General features: G+C 40.4%; 1 protein-coding gene across 2 annotated transcripts; it reads left to right on the top strand.

Annotated features, from left to right (window-relative positions):
* Positions 1-811: 811 nt before the first annotated feature.
* Positions 812-17,635, top strand: LOC124871983 (RCC1 and BTB domain-containing protein 1-like). 2 transcript variants are annotated; one of them, XM_047371633.1, is made up of 12 exons: positions 812-968; positions 3,531-3,691; positions 6,301-6,451; positions 6,538-6,704; positions 8,958-9,116; positions 9,192-9,299; positions 11,696-11,838; positions 11,914-12,104; positions 14,943-15,069; positions 15,164-15,315; positions 15,418-15,548; positions 16,528-17,635. In XM_047371633.1, exons 2-12 carry the CDS (start codon positions 3,566-3,568, stop codon positions 16,666-16,668), a joined length of 1,596 nt encoding a protein of 531 aa, XP_047227589.1. In that variant the 5' UTR covers positions 812-968; positions 3,531-3,565; the 3' UTR covers positions 16,669-17,635. The 2 variants fall into 2 exon arrangements, 1 of the variants encoding a protein (XP_047227589.1); XR_007039174.1 differs by lacking the exons at positions 15,418-15,548; positions 16,528-17,635 and adding an exon at positions 14,714-14,836 and having other exon boundaries at positions 15,164-15,178.
* The last annotated feature ends 9 nt before the right edge of the window (positions 17,636-17,644 follow it).

A 17,644-nucleotide genomic window follows, 5' to 3' on the forward strand; every position in this document is an offset into this window, starting at 1 on the left:
TTTTGAAGTGCCCTAAAAATAAAGCTGGTGGTGAATGGTATGGTATTACAGTTAGATATAAACGGTTATCTGTATGAATATTTATATAACATAACAGTTAAGATAATTTTATTCCAATTTTAATTAGATTAAAACAATTTTATTCAAATTATTAAATGAATAAATATTTAAATGAAATCTATGATAAATTTTAGGTATGACGTGTAAATATTTTTATGGAATAGCGAGTCGTCAGTGTTTAATTTTTGCAGTTTTATTTATATGACATGTATGAATATGTACATTACATATACATGTATTTAACTAAATGGTTTTTATTACACTTCTATTTAATTACATGAATATATGTTTAACAAATAATTCAATGTATTCATTGCAATTTATTACTTTATTACTATAATTTATTAAATTACTTAAAAATAATATTTTTACAAGTTTTATTACAATTCTAATTAGATTACCTGCAAAATAGGGAAGAAACATCCATAATGATTTTATGCATTATTGTGTTTGCATATTATTACCATTTTATTTACATCATTTCGTATAAAAAAAATGTGTGCAAATTATTTATTCGGAGGTGGCTTTTTTTTTTTTTTTCTCGCCAGTAATATTAAAGCTTTTTTTGTTTGTTTGTTTTTAGCAATAATAAACAACAGGCTAGACTCAGAATGAAATATACATCATGAATAAAACATCTCCACCAAGAACGGGAAGAAATATTAAGTTAACTTCTATGAGATTTCTAGCTAACCGGAAGTCGAACTCTGCGGTCGATTGTTTTGGTCTCGCGGTCACGTGACGCGACGTCCTCTCACCGCGTCCCCAAACAAACGTCAGTCGGAGCAGCTGTTTTTTGTTTCGGCCCCAGCAGAGACAGTAAAAGCAGCGCAGGAGTCGACCTCTCGACATGCGATGGTGAAGCTGTCAGACGGACTAGCGTCCCCTGAACCAGACCCATCACTCAGGTGAGCCAGTCATGATTATCCTCTTATTTAAGGCCATTTTTCGACCTGAGATCCGTTTTTTCCTTTTAATTGCAACCTAGAATAGATCGGATTTTTCTTGCGGATCAGTCTAGCAGCAGCTCCCCACAGTGTTTTTGCTGACCGGTGTTTTGCTGAATAATGTTTGCAACAAAAGCAAATATTAACATTCAGCTGTCAGCTTGCAGTTCCTGTCAGTGTTTAGAGATCACAAACACGCGCACAGGTGAGCCAGATTCACCTTTACAACCATTTACACAACAGAACTCCTGTTTAGTCCACATTTGGCAGTAATCCTTAATCCGGCGAGGATAATGAGGTGTTTCATAAACAACTGTTAGAGCAAAACTGTAGTGGGAAGAGAAAGGGAAAACAATTTAAAGCTACAAGCCAGAGTTTTCTGTAAAATCATTCAAACTCACTTGTGAAACGGCTTATTATGATCCGTTTTTCCATTTGTTGGACAATTTTGTTGTCAATCATATTTTATTCAAGATAAAACTGACCCGTCCCAAAAAAAAAGCTTTTCCGGGGCACATGCCTCTAATGACATCACATAAGGTATAAAGCAACTTATGAGAGTTCTTTGGGGCACTTCCATTTGTATTTTTCTTCTTGAGCCATATTTAGGAACACTCATGTATTTCAGGAAAATTTGGTGAAAGTAACACATGAAAACAAGGTTTGTGAAGTACACCAAGGCTTACTGGAGTGGCCAGATTGCATTATGACCGATCTTCAGCAATCGTTTCTGGCCAAGTTGTTACGAAATCTGTTCAGCTTGGTTGATACTTGTCATAAATGCAGCCCTGAATGCTTCAGACTCCATCTAAAATCTCCCAGAAGTCACTCATGCACCACGATGTTTACCAATTTTACCTTATCAGCTCAATTTTTGCACCTCTTGTGATACCATTGACCCCAATGTCCACATAAGCAGAATTACCTTTTCTCCCCTTCTCCAGTAAGTTATTCAAAAACATTGAAACACTGCAGTGTAAATTTATACCATTATTACCCGACTGTGTTTATATTCTCAATGTACATATATCAGATAAAGAAAAACACCACTTTATTGTAAATATAATCCCAGCAAATTGTACCTCTCAAGAGGGAACTTTAAGGTGATGATGTGTAGAGCAGCCACGAACACAGATTTTGTAATTTTTCCAACTTTATTAAACAAAAGTCCATTGAAATAATTGCCACACATCATATGGTTGACTTTTGCAATCTTAACTTTTTTCTGTCACTTTCTTCTCCAATCAAGATCCAGTGTCCACCATTAAACAGTCCCAAACACTGTAGATGCACAATTGAATACTGAAAAGACAGTCACAACAATATGGTATATTACCCTTTTTAAACATGTATTAACAACATTAGAACCAAATAGAAGGACAGTCACTGCGTGTGTCTTTTGCACCACATAAGTTTGCTTAATGTCTGCTTGTTCTGTCGATGTCCATCTAGGAAACAACCCCAGTGAATGGAGGACACGTAGGACATTCAGCTGCATATAAGTGACATGTTACACGTACCGATCAGAGCATTAAATCTTTCAGCCAATGATTGAAGTAGGCCTTTTTTTTTTTTTTAAACCTAATCTGCCGGTAAAAAACAGAAAATTTTATTTGTGTTTTTTGCTGTTCAATAAATCCATCAAAACAGAAAACGTCTATTATCTGTAAAGTCATCAATAATGTGCCTGGACTTTGTCAATCACTGTAGCAAATAGCCATTTAAATGAAATAGAAATATATTCAAATCAAGCAAAAAAACAAAAAAAGAAAAGCAAGGAAATATCCCATGTTCATACACCAAACCAATGGAATTAAAAATATTGGCAAATGTTTTTAGTTTCACTAACATGCAATCATTGCATCATTTGCAGCTGATAGGTTGACACACGTCTTTAGAAATAAACATTTATTTGGGCAAATAAGCTTTTTAGCTGTCACATTTTTCTAGTTAAACACATTAGGCTGCTTTAAGATGATGTGCATTAGTTGCACATTTAATCTATTAGTAGTTTCTATTGTGTTTATTTAATGTTTTTTTAATGCACTGAACCCTTAAAATCAGATAATACATTTGTATTATGTTCTGGATTTACTAAAGCAATATTTACCTAACAAATTTCACATGTTCATATGAGGATCTTTGTGCAGAAAACTCTGCTTCTATATGACTTTCAGACACATTTATGCTTGTTTTCCCATCATGTCATTGGAGCTGAAACAGTCTTCCTGAAGATTAAAGGTTAAAGGAGACAGATTTTCACTCTTTTAAGGCTTTGCAGTGCTTATAAGCCCTTATCTCAGAGTTATTATGAAACCTTGTGATGCGGCCTATCTCTAATCTCCATTGCGTGTGTGTTTGTGTTCAGCTTTAGTTCATATTCAGCATTAATGTGTGTGTGGGAAGTTCTTTGAACAATATTATGAATCTGACAACTGATCCAAGTATCAGAGCAGGCTACACTTGTCAGGTGAAAAATATCTGTGATGTTTAAAAGTATGCAACCTCATCCACTCAAAACAGCAACACTGGGACCTTCTGGCCAATGTGAGCACATCATGGTGGACGTAACCAAATGGCCCATTTTCAGCCTGATGGGGCCGGAGGAGCTCTCATCTATAAGGAAGGTCTGCGTGTTTGGCTCGTCTGCTAATGAGGCCATCTACATCACCAATGACGATGAGGTGAGAGGTCAGAGGAAACCCATTTTTATGGTTTGGGGTTAGTTATGCGATGGGTGAAGTTTTAGAAAGTTACTGTATGTAGGATTTAACTTTACATGCAAGTTTTCTGCTGATGTATTTGCACAGACGCACATTTAATACACTGTTCAAATAAATAAAGGGAACACTTAAACAACAATATAACTCCAAGTAAATCAAACTTCTGTGAAATCAAACTATCCACTTAGGAAGCAACACTGATTGACAATCAATTTCACATGTTGTTGTGTAAATGGAAAAGACAACAGGGGGAAATCTTTGGCGATTAGCAAGACACTCAATAAAGGAGTGGTTCTGCAGGTGGGGACCACAGACCACTTCTCAGTACCTATGCTTTCTGGCTGATGTTTTGGTCACTTTTGAATGTTGGTGGTGCTTTCACACTCGTGGTAGCATGAGACGGACTCTACAACCCACACAAGTGGCTCAGATAGTGCAGCTCATCCAGGATGGCACATCAATGTGAGCTGTGGCAAGAAGGTTTGCTGTGTCTGTCAGCGTAGTGTCCAGAAACTGGAGGCGCTACCAGGAGACAGGCCAGTACACCAGGAGACGTGAAGGAGGCCGTAGGAGGGCAACAACCCAGCAGCAGGACCACTACCTCCGCCTTTGTGCAAGGAGGAACAGGAGGAGCACTGCCAGAGCCCTGCAAAATGACCTCCAGCAGGCCACAAATGTGCATGTGTCTGCACAAACAGTTAGAAACCGACTCCATGAGGATGGTATGAGGGCCCGATGTCCACAAATGGGGGTTGTGCTCACAGCCCAACACCGTGCAGGACGCGAGCGATCTGCTGCCTGCAACATCCTTGGATCAGCCTCTAGTGTGTTTTTCCACTTGAATTTTGTGTGTGACTCCAAATCCAGGCCTCCATTGGTTAATAAATTTGATTTCCATTGATGATTTTTGTCTGATTTTGTTGTCAGCACATTTAACTTTGTACAGAACAAAGTATTCAATGAGAATATTTCATTCATTCAGATCTAGGATGTTTTATTTGAGTGTTCCCTTTATTTTTTGAGCAGTATATTATTTTCATCACTATTTTCTGATCGTTGTGTTTAGTTTCTTGTTTCTATGGCTGTTATATACAATCTGTTTAACCTCTGTTAGCAGGAGGAAGAAAAACATCTTCACTGAAGAAAGAACATAAAATATTGACTTTTGTCTGCAGTTTACTGTAATGTTACAGCTGCACTTATCAATATGTCTAACAGTAAAGTCACATAAAATATGTTTCCCAGATGATGTGCAGAGACCAAAACTTTACATATTTTAAAAACAGGTGCTGGTTTATAGCTTTTTACCTACAACTCCAGTCATACATTTACGCACATCCGTCATGGGCATTGATGCCATCTTCATTTGGGGATTTTTTTTCTAACTCTTACCAAGGAACATTAAACTGGGGGGGTTGCATGTTGTAGCAGTAGGACAGGCGCCCCTTGAGACCTTGAAACCTGTGCTGCGTGTCTTCCCCCCCTTCTGTGTCTGCCCATTTCCTGCCAAGTAACTGTCCATGAAAGCCAGCAGTGCCAAAAAAATCTTAAAGAGAAAGGAACATTAAACAATATATTAGTGGGGGTGCATGTATACTTTTGACCCTGCATGAATTTGAGAAAATCCACAATAAATTTATTGTATGTTGTATTAAAAAACAGGCTCAAAACCATCATTGAAAGCCTGAAACATCAAATAATGTGACAATCATGCCGATGATGAGTTGATGCAGATATCTGACTGAAATGGCGTCTTTTTTTCCACCGACAGCAGTCAGACAAGATGGTCACCCCTAATTTGATATTAATGATTGAGCTAAAAGGAATCTGAAATTAACTTCAGAAAATCATCTGAAAATCAGTTGATAGCTTTGTTTTGAATTTGTAATTGCTTCCGTACCAAGTTTTAAAAAAAAATGTGAGTAGCTTCAAATATTTTGTCCTGGGATTTGGTCTCTGAAGCCATAATGACGCGGCGCATATAATGTTGAGCTATGATCCCTTCGGCACCTCCTGCTGGTGCTCATAATTGGCTGGAAAATGACCCACAACCTGCTCAGCTCAGTCTTGCTATCCAGACTTAAGAAGTCTGGAAAAAGTGAGGTGGAAAAACACAATTTAGGGGAACATACAGTAGTTGTTTCCAGACTGAATTCCTTATGTTTTATATAAAAGACAAAAGGCAGGATTTCTGAAATATAAATGACTTATAAATTGATATTTATTTATAGGTGACTTCTTATAGGTTCTAGATCAATTCATTTGTTGTTTGTTTCTTTTAGTCAGATCAATGCAAACTCCTTCAGAAAACAACCAAAAACAACATTTCACAACTTTAATGGCTTTTAGATGACCTGTGGTTCTCGTTTGGATGCAAAACCATCAACGCTCGTATTTTTTAAGTGTTTCCAAATAGAATAAAGGTGTTACAGATCACAAAATGCTTTACATAATCTGTATTTGGGATTTATGGGGTTTTAACAGGAAAATGCACAGGAACCCTAAATAGTGTCTCTGTTTAGCACTAATTGTTGCTGATCCCCATCACTTCTCCTGCCTTCTGTCCCCAGATCTTTGTTTTTGGCCTGAACTGCAGTAACTGCCTGGGACTGGGGGACAGCCAGAGCAGCATCATCCCAAAGAAGCTGGACTTTCTGAGCGGCAGGAAGGTGGTGAGCCTGAGCTACGGGAGTGGACCCCACATCCTGCTGGCTACAGATGGTAGCATCACAAAACCTGTAATCTATCCTCACTTTTACTGCAAAAACAAAACATACAGCAGACCTACGAATGTGTGTGTGTTACAGAAGGAGAGCTCTTTGCATGGGGGCACAACGGCTACAGCCAGCTTGGAAATGGGACGACCAATGTAGGAGTAGCTCCAGTGGTCGTATCTGCCAATCTACTCAACAAGAAGGTCACCGAGGTGGCTTGTGGCTCCCACCACTCCATGGCTCTGACTGACTCAGGAGAAGTAAGCTTCCTGGGATAAATACAACAAATTGTACATATTAGGTATTTGTGTTTAACCAGTGTCTGTAGAGAGCAGACAGCTTGCTGGCTGTGCTGAGCAGAAACCAAAGTCCAGTCACAATTAAACCACTCTGAGTGAAACCTGGAGAATATACTGCTCAAAAAATAAAGGGAACACTCAAATAACACATCCTAGATCTGAATGAAGGAAATATTCTCATTGAATACTTTGTTCTGTACAAAGTTAAATGTGCTGACAACAAAATCACACAAAAATCATCAATGGAAATCAAATTTATTAACCAATGGAGGCCTGGATTTGGAGTCACACACAAAATTAAAGTGGAAAAACACACTAAAGGCTGATCCAACTTTGATGTAATGTCCTTAAAACAAGTCAAAATGAGGCTCAGTATTGTGTGTGACCTCCACGTGTCTGTATGACCTCCCTACAACACCTGGACATGCTCCTGATGAGACGGCGAATGGTCTCCTGAGGGATCTCCTCCCAGACCTGGACTAAAGCATCCGCCAACTCCTGGACAGTCTGTGGTGCAACGTGACGTTGGTGGATGGAGCGAGACATGATGTCCCAGATGTGCTCAATCGGATTCAGGTCTGGGGAACGGGCGGGCCAGTCCATAGCTTCAATGTCTTCATCTTGCAGGAACTGCTGACACACTCCAGTCACATGAGGTCTAGCATTGTCCTGCATTAGGAGGAACCCAGGGCCAACCTCACCAGCATATGGTCTCACAAGGAGTCTGAGGATCTCATCTTGGTACCTAATGGCAGTCAGGCTACCTCTGGCGAGCACATGGAGGGCCATGCGACCCTCCAAAGAAATGCCACCCCACACCATTACTGACCCACTGTCAAACCGGTCATGCTGAAGGATGTTGCAGGCAGCAGATCGCTCTCCACGGTGTCTCCAGACTCTGTCACGTCTGTCACATGTGCTCAGTGTGAACCTGCTTTCATCTGTGAAGAGCACAGGGCGCCAGTGGCGAATTTGCCAATCCTGGTGTTCTCTGGCAAATGCCAAGCGTCCTGCACGGTGTTGGGCTGTGAGCACAACCCCCATTTGAGGACGTCGGGCCCTCATACCATCCTCATGGAGTCGGTTTCTAACTGTTTGTGCAGACACATGCACATTTGTGGCCTGCTGGAGGTCATTTTGCAGGGCTCTGGCAGTGCTCCTCCTGTTCCTCCTTGCACAAAGGTGGAGGTAGTGGTCCTGCTGCTGGGTTGTTGTCCTCCTACGGCTTCCTCCATGTCTCCTGGTGTACTGGCCTGTCTCCTGGTAGCGCCTCCAGGCTCTGGACACTACGCTGACAGACACAGCAAACGTTCTTGCCATTGATCTGCCATCCTGGATGAGCTGCACTACCTGAGCCACTTGTGTGGGTTGTAGAGTCCGTCTCATGCTACCACGAGTGTGAAAGCACCACCAACATTCAAAAGTGACCAAAACATCAGCCAGAAAGCATAGATACTGAGAAGTGGTCTGTGGTCCCCACCTGCAGAACCACTCCTTTATTGAGTGAGTCTTGCTAATCACCAAAGATTTCCCCCTGTTGTCTATTTCATTTACACAACAACATGTGAAACTGATTGTCAATCAGTGTTGCTTCCTAAGTGGACAGTTTGATTTCACAGAAGTTTGATTTACTTGGAGTTATATTGTGTTGTTTAAGTGTTCCCTTTATTTTTTTGAGCAGTGTATGTTCAGTATAAAAGAATCTATTGTGCTTCAAGCAGGTCTAGAGTAAAAGCTGCACTTTGGAGTAAAAGCAGGATATTCTACACTTAGATGTTTAAACTTTATTCTAAAAACTCTCACCAAAACGCTTTTGTACCTTCAACTGGCTGGAAAAATGACAAAGATTATTTAGTAAAAGTATATGTTAACATATTCTACAAACTTCAGTGTATTATTTCATTATTATCACTGGGATTTTATGTGACAGACCAACACACGATTGCAAAGCAAAACGAAATGTGAATCATTGATGACATCTTGCTGAATGGAGGAACGAGGCAATTCAGGAAAAAAAAGCTAAAAACAGGAAAATCCTGGAAAAAAAACACAAGCCTGTTGGAGGCTGTAAAACACCTGAGGTTCACCTTCTAACAGGTCAACAAAGATATTGAGTCAGTGAACGCTGCGCTGCCTACAGATGAAATCTTTGGTAAACTATTTAATGTCAAACTTGAATCGTTGCCTTTTCAACGTGACCATCTTGTCCTCCAGGTGTACGCGTGGGGCTACAACAACTGTGGTCAGGTGGGCTCCGGCTCCACAGCAAACCAGCCTATGCCTCGCAGAGTGTCCATCTGCCTGCAGAACAAGGTGGCGGTCGGCATCGTCTGTGGTCAGACCTCATCTCTGGCCTTAGTGGACAACGGAGAGGTGACTGTTTGGGTTGCAGGCAGAGCTGTTGCCATGCGGGCCCTGCTCTGACCCATTCTTTTTATTTCTCTTCAGGTGTATGGGTGGGGCTACAACGGGAACGGGCAACTTGGACTCGGAAATAACGGGAACCAGCTCACTCCCTGTCGGCTTGTAGGTCTGCAAGGTGTATGTGTGCAACAGGTGAGAGGTTCCAGACTTGGAACAACCTCAGTCAATAAATGCCATGAGGCAAATACACAGTGGTTTGAAAAGGTACTAACACCCCTTGACCGTTTTAGCATTACAACTACACACATCTACTCATTTTATTCACATTTTATTTGACAGACCAATCTAAAGTCATTGTAAGGAAATGATTAATTGTTTCCAGAATTGTTTACAAATAAAAGTCTGTAAGTTGTAGTCAATATAATCACTGCAATTTAAACCTGAAAGTCATTTGGTGTTTGTTTCTACTAGCTTTACGCATCTAGGCTGACATTCATCTTTACAAAACAGCTCACGCTCAGTCAGATTGGATGGAGAACATCTGTAAACATCTGTTAAAACAGATTCCCAACCAAATTTAGGTCTGGACTTTGACTAGGCTATTCTACCACCTCAATTTCCTTTTGACCTAACCCATTCTATTGTAGCTCTGGCTGTATTTATACGTCTACCCCAGCATCAAGTCTAGTCCAACCTCTTATTTCTAATCCAGTTTTCTTCCAGGATTTTGCCATATTTGGCTCCATCCATCTTCCCATCACTTGAATAAACAGCGCTCTGAATAGGAATAATAAAATAGCAAATGCAATGTTTTACTATTGTATTAATAAGACTTTAACCAACACCTACAAGACTGTTGTTGACTGAGGCATAATTGAGAAAGAAATTGTCTAATTATGAGGGAGAAAAAAAATCAAATAATCTGTATTATTCTGATTAAGGACCACAGTACTTTTAACAAGCGAAGAAGGACATCCCTTCATCTGCTTAACATTGGGGCCAGCACACATGGACTTCTTCCTAAAGAGGCAGGAAGGTGACCACAGGTCTATGAAGACTTTTACGCTGTCAGAGTGATGAAGAGTGTGAGAGCCGCACCATCATAAGCCTGTTAGCTAAGCAGAAGTTTCTAGAACTCATTCCGCTTGCTCATGAACACAGTAGGTAAAAATATAATATAGAAGAAAAACTTTAAATAGGTACAATAGCTAAAGTTTTGATGATTGGTCAAAAAACTAAAGAAAACAACAAAATATATATTTATCAACATTTATTTGTCTAAAACAATACTGTAAAAACTTTATTTAAAAAACTTAATTTTGTCTAAAAAAAACAAGAAGATTGCTTTTAATTAAAATTTTGTGTCATACAAAGTTATTCAATCCCTAAAACATAATGTAAAGATATGTAAGATGCATGAAGACTTCAGTAAAAATACCAAAAATTGGTATTTGTTACTACATTTTTTATAACAAAGACTACAGTCAAAATACAACAAAAAAACTTTGTAAAAGAACCTTCAAGATTTAAAACACATGGACACTAATTTTATCTGGCTTTTCAATGTGTGTATTTTGAGGAACAAATGAAGCTTTCAGTCTGCAGGATTTGGAGCTTTATTTATAGAATCCATCTGGATCTTCTCCTCAGATCAGGACAAAAACAGAAAGGGCTCACTTGGCCAGAACTTTGAAACAGCTCACGCATTTCATCCTGTAGAGGAGATCCTTCCTTCCCACAGATTCAGTCATAAAACACAAAAGAGAAGCAGGCATCCTGCTTCCTTGTAATAACTTAATGATCTGAGAATTTACCCATGATTCAATGTGACCTGAACTCTTCTTTAACTATTAAGAGGAAGTCGGGTTATAATTCAGTGTGGACCGGTTTCTGTTCTGTTATTATTACTGCTATCATTACTACTACTACTACGACTACCATTACTTTTACTATTCCTTATATTACTTATACTAATACTATTAGTACCACTACGACAATTAATATTACTTCTATTACTATGATTACTAACACTGCTATTACTATTCCTACTATTACTAATGCTATTACTATTAGTACTGTTACTACTTATACTATTATAATCACTATTTCTACAATTACTGTTACTCATATTTCTTTTACGAATAGTTGTCAAAATTACTATAATTACTGTTACAATTAATACTACCACTATTACTATTATTATCATTACTATTAGAATTTTTACTAATAATACTAATATTACTACTATCACTCATACTTTTACTGTTACTAAGACTGGTATCATTACAATTATTATCATTAGTATTACTATGATTACTATTATTCTATTAGTATGACTACTATTACATTACTATTACTACTAATACAACAATTACTATGACCTCTACTTGGCAACAATAAAGTCTAACAGCCTTATGTTAATCCATCTAAACTCATTAAACCAACCAGTGTAAGTAATCTGCATACAAATTTGCATACAAAAACAATACATTTGGTCTGTATTTAATAGTGTATGATAAAAATTCAGAGCAGTGGAGTTTGCTCTGTTTGTTGCTGTGTTTTAACATCTGAAGTTAATTTTTCCCCAGATCGTCTCCGGCTACGCCCACTCCCTGGCGCTGACAGACGAGGGACTACTGTACGCTTGGGGTGCAAACACTTATGGACAGCTGGGCACAGGGAACAAGAGCAACCAGCTGAGCCCGCTTCAGATCCTGACGGAGAAGGAGAGGTGAAGGAGTCTCTCAGGGCTCTCAAACTACGATTCCTGCTGCTGCTGCTTCGTCTGACTGCTCTTTCTGTGCAGAATCGTGGAGGTCGCCGCCTGCCACTCAACGCACACATCAGCCGCTAAATCCCAGAGTGGTCAGGTGTACATGTGGGGCCAGTGCCGGGGCCAGTCCATCATGCTGCCTCACCTCACCCACTTCTCTTGCACAGACGACGTCTTTGCGTGCTTCGCCACGCCCTCCGTAATGTGGCGGCCTCTCTCCATGGGTAAGACAAGATACAGGGGTTGGACAATGAAACTGAAACACCTGTCATTTTAGTGTGGGAGGTTTCATGGCTAAATTGGACCAGCCTGGTAACCAGTCTTCATTGATTGCACATTGCACCAGTAAGAGCGGAGTGTGAAGGTTCAATTATCAGGGTAAGAGCACAGTTTTGCTCAAAATATTGATATGCACACAACATTATGGATGACATAACAGAGTTCAAAAGAGGACAAATTGTTGGTGCACGTCTTGCTGGCGCATCTGTGAACAAGACAGCAAGTCTTTGTGATGTATCAAGAGCCACGGTATCCAGGGTAATTTCAGTATACCACCAAGAAGGACGAACCACATCCAACAGGATTAACTGTGGACGCAAGAGGAAGCTGTCTAAAAGGGATGTTCGGGTGCTAACCCGGATTGTATCCAAAAAACATAAAACCACGGCTGCCCAAATCACGGCAGAATTAAATGTGCACCTCAACTCTCCTGTTTCCACCAGAACTGTCCGTCGGGAGCTCCACAGGGTCAATATACACGGCCGGGCTGCTATAGCCAAACCTTTGGTCACTCATGCCAATGCCAAACGTCAGTTTCAATGGTGCACGGAGCGCAAATCTTGGGCTGTGGACAATGTGAAACATGTATTGTTCTCTGATGAGTCCACCTTCACTGTTTTCCCCACATCCGGGAGAGTTACGGTGTGGAGAAGACCCAAAGAAGCGTACCACCCAGACTGTTGCATGCCCAGAGTGAAGCATGGGGGTGAATCAGTGATGGTTTGGGCTGCCATATCATGACATTCCCTTGGCCCAATACTTGTGCTAGATGGGCGCGTCACTGCCAAGGACTACCGAACCATTCTTGAGGACCATGTGCATCCAATGGTTCAAACATTGTATCCTGAAGGCGGTGCCGTGTATCAGGATGACAATGCACCAATACACACAGCAAGACTGGTGAAAGATTGGTTTGATGAACATGAAAGTGAAGTTGAACATCTTCCATGGCCTGCACAGTCACCAGATCTAAATATTATTGAGCCACTTTGGGGTGTTTTGGAGGAGCGAGTCAGGAAACGTTTTCCTCCACCAGTATCACGTAGTGACCTGGCCACTATCCTGCAAGAAGAATGGCTTAAAATCCCTCTGACCACTGTGCAGGACTTGTATATGTCATTCCCAAGATGAATTGACGCTGTATTGGCCGCAAAAGGAGACCCTACACCATACTAATAAATTATTGTGGTCTAAAACCAGGTGTTTCAGTTTCATTGTCCAACCCCTGTACTTATGTCTAGATATTAAATTGCCAGATTTTCACTGATCTAAAGCCAGGCAGGTGATCCCTGATCAGTTCATGAAGCTATCAGGTGCCGAAGGCTAACCTAGTCATCCCTCTTCCCAACTGGTTTCTCCAGCTCAACATGGAGGTGTTTCCAGGCCAAAGTTCTCCTTCAAGTTGAACGTGCCTGAAAACCTCCAAAGGCAGGTGCCCAGAAGGAATCCTGATTAGATGTCCAAAACACATCAAATGATTTACACAAGAACAAAGGCTTTATTTCTGCCTGTGTCCAGGGTCTTATTTTTTGGGTCGTGAGCCATATCTAAAGACCATCGGTGAGGGCTGAGAGTTCTTCCATTTCACTTCCTTCTTCTCTATGAAAAACCAGCAGATCAGGATTAACAGCAGGGCAATTGCGCTGAGCTTGGTATATTTTCTTTCTTCCCCTGATGAATTAATGTTAAGGAAGTAGTATAGAAATAAAACAGGAGCTCGCCTCCATGTCTATGGCATTACACGCATTTCCGCCTCTGATCCTAGCCTTCCCACCCTATATTCCAGGTCATCAAAGCCAAATATAAATGTTACATCAGGTTTAATACAGATAACCTGTTGAGACATGTCCTCCAGTTGCACCTCGAGGCATTTTGGTTCTGTTAATGACTGAGCTTGGGAAACGAAAGTGAACTGAGCAGCTGCTGTTAGAGTTGTTATTAACCGCTACAAGCGGTTCTTGTTTGTTTTCATGCACAACCTTTATAGGACGCCAAAGCCGTTAAGCTGAATAGATTCATATACTCTGCAGCATCCAGGCATAAAAAAATTAAAAAAGAGCAGATTTAGAAATTTTTTAAGAGTTTAAATACACTGTATACACCTTTTTTAGGTCAGTTAGAATAAATTTGCTCAAATATGCAGGAATAAACACTGAGTGTGAGAGATTAACATATTTTGGTGCGAAATGTGCGAATCAACCCCAAAACAACAGCTAAAGGACCTTTTGGCTGAAGCCTGTAACAAAGTGTCATCATCCTAAAATAAACCAGTCTTGTAACAATATGGGTGAAAGGTCAATCAGAGAGGAAGCAGCTATCACCTAAAAAGTAACATAAACAGCTGGATTATGGTTTGCAAATGCACTCAAGGACACAGACCTTCATTTTTGTAGTCATGTCCTGTTGTCTGATGAAACTAAAATTAAAGTGTTTGGATATAATTTACATCCTTACGATCAAAGTAAAAAGGAGGAAGCTTTTAAGCCTGAGAACACCGTCCCGACAGTGAGGTATAGAGGTGGCAGCATCCTGTTGTTTGGGTGTTCTGTTGCAGGAAGGACTGGTGCACTTCACAACAGAGATGGGTTCATGAGGAAAGAAAAGTATGTGGAAATATTGAAGCAACATCTCAGGACATCAGCCACAGTTAATCCTAACTGACCTAAAACAGGAAAAGGTTGAGTCCGATTTATTGTCACACAGTGAGGAAAACAAACAATTTTTTATATAGTGTATGTAAACCTCTGGTTTCAACCATATGTGTGATGCTTTTCTCCCTCCAGAGCACGATGACTTCCTAACTGTGGCTCAGGCTCTTAAGAGGGAGTTTGATAACCCAGAGACAGCCGACCTGAAGTTCTGCGTTGACGGCAAATACATCTATGTCCACAAAGCAGTGCTTAAAATCCGGTCAGAAATTCTCCGCCCAGATGTTTAATCCCTGTTTAAATCCTTTGTGCATGGATCAGTTGTTTAACTGCTGTTTTCCATCTCTGGCGTCCAGGTGTGAACACTTCCGATCAATGTTCCAGTCCCACTGGAACGAAGACATGAAGGAGGTGATAGAGGTGGACCAGTTCTCCTACCCCGTCTACCACTCCTTCCTCGAGTTCCTCTACACAGACAACGTGGAGCTGCCTCCTGAAGATGCCATTGGTCAGACACGCACACACACGCACACACACAGTAGCCTGACTTCTGCTGGCGTTTGTTTGTGTCACGGTTAAGGGCTGATCCTGTCTGCGGCTGTTCCCTCAGGGCTGCTGGATCTGGCCACATCTTACTGCGAGGACCGCCTCAAACGTCTGTGTCAACACATCATCAAGAGGGGGATCACGGTGGAGAACTCCTTCTCTCTGCTGTCTGCCGCTGTGCGCTACGATGCTGAGGTTAGTCTTCAGCTTTACTAAGCCTCAAATAGAGGGCAAACAAAATCAACAATTAGTGTGAAAGTGTCCATGGTTGGTTCCAAAAATAATCTGTGAAATGCTGCTCATTCACAGCCTCCCTTCCTAATGCGTTGCTTTGAATCTTTCCTCCCTCTCTCGTGTCCCTTCACCTGTTCTTTCCCATTTTGTCCTTCCAACCTGGTGCCACACCTCCTTCTGAATGATCTATTCTTCATTCTTTTCTTATTCTCCATTCTTAATGTGCTCTGACTACCTGTTTTCTTATTTCCTTCCTTGTCTTCCATCTTGCCCTCCTTATGCTCCATCCTTCCTACTTTCCTTATGTCTTTTCTTCTTTCCTTCCTCATCTTCCAGATTTCCTTTTTACATGACAAAGTATAAAAAAAACCTTGGCCTTCCACATTTGTTGCCAAATCTCATAAATATGTATTAAACAGCTAAAAAAACCTGCTGAATTTAATGAGTACATTTAATAAATTGGAAAACATCCCAGATTTAGAAATATATATTTTTTTCTTTTTACTGAATCAATGAAATATGTGACAATGACCCATTTTAGTTTACCCCTAAAGGCCACCAGATCTTTATTTAAAACATCCTGATATTTCAAGGAGTTAATGATGCCGCTTTAATAAGGTTCCCAGGGCCTTTGAAACAGACCCACAGCATCACAGATCCTCCACCATACCAAACAGTGGACATGAGATTCTTTCTTTGTCTCCCCTGATCAGAGCACCTGCGTCCAGTTGAAGTCTGAGTTGAGTTTAGCAACTCTGGTGATAGGACAGATAAGGGTGATCTCCAACATAATCTCAACTGCAACTGCATTTTTATCATTTTTTATTCCTTGTACAATCCTGCTTACTGCTTGTAGCGGTAAGATGAACTCAGTCCCAGGAATTACTGCTCCACCATGAACCTGAAGTTCTTCTTTGTTGGTTTCCTCTCTTCTCTTTAGGACCTGGAGGAGTTCTGCTTCAAGTTCTGTGTGAACCACCTGACTGAGGTGACCCAAACAGCTGCTTTCTGGCAGATCGATGGCAATCTGCTTAAAGATTTCATATGTCGAGCAAGTTGTTGTGGAGCCTTCAAAAACTAAACCTGGACTGCAGGAAGTGATGGAAAACACATGCAGAGAGACCCCAGAGGAGCTTTCTTGGACACCTTCAAATCCAGTCAGAGAATGTTTGCGCAGTGGGAAACTTCACTTTCTAGCCATCTGTGTCAGCTTTGGGTTTGATCCCAGTCTGGACATGAGTGTGCATAAACTATATTTTCACACTGGGAACAGCAGCTGGTTTCCCATAGTGCCTTGCTTTATAATTTACATATATTGTGTAAGGCATGAGTTAGGAGTGTTATTGCTTTTATCGTTTCAGTTTAACTGAAGACTCTGAAATTAACTAAAGTAGCTGGTTTTGTTTTCATTTTAGTGAATTATTAAGATTTGCCCTTATTTTATATGACTGTGCTGCTCTTGGTTAGAGGGACTTATGATTTGGTTGCGCTGCCAATTTTGTAAGGTATGCAGGTTGAAGCTCTTTGTACTTGGAGATAATCGGATATGAGAAAAAAACAGACTGAAAACTCAGATCATGAATGTTGCAGCATTCATCGATGTAGGTCAAACTCCCTGTATGAGCTATTAGTGCCTTTCAGTCTGTGGTAAAATGATCCAAAGGAACCGGAGTTATAGGCTGGTCTCAGAACAGTCGCGTTCAGGATTAGATTGTGGACTTTTATTGCTTTGTTTCATTAAGGTGTGTTTTTTTTTCTCCGTAGTGTTAAATAATCATGTTTGTGTTGTTTTACCAAACAGTTTAGGCTGTGGTGATGGTCAGTGAAACTGTTTATTGGTGGATACAAGGTCAAATCTGCGACGTATGCTGACGATTACATTTAACAGTATTACAATTTCTAGTTTTTTGGAGTATTATGAAGTATTTTACTAATTTCTATGCAGGACATTGCAAATCAACAATTATCTCTGTATTGATGCTGAATAATATGTGCCAGTGAAACCTGACCTCTGAAATCGGATGAATAAATATTTCTATTTTCTTCAACGTTTTACT

Source organism: Girardinichthys multiradiatus, chromosome 7, assembly GCF_021462225.1.
Source record: "Girardinichthys multiradiatus isolate DD_20200921_A chromosome 7, DD_fGirMul_XY1, whole genome shotgun sequence".
NCBI classification, from domain to species: Eukaryota; Metazoa; Chordata; class Actinopteri; order Cyprinodontiformes; family Goodeidae; genus Girardinichthys; species Girardinichthys multiradiatus.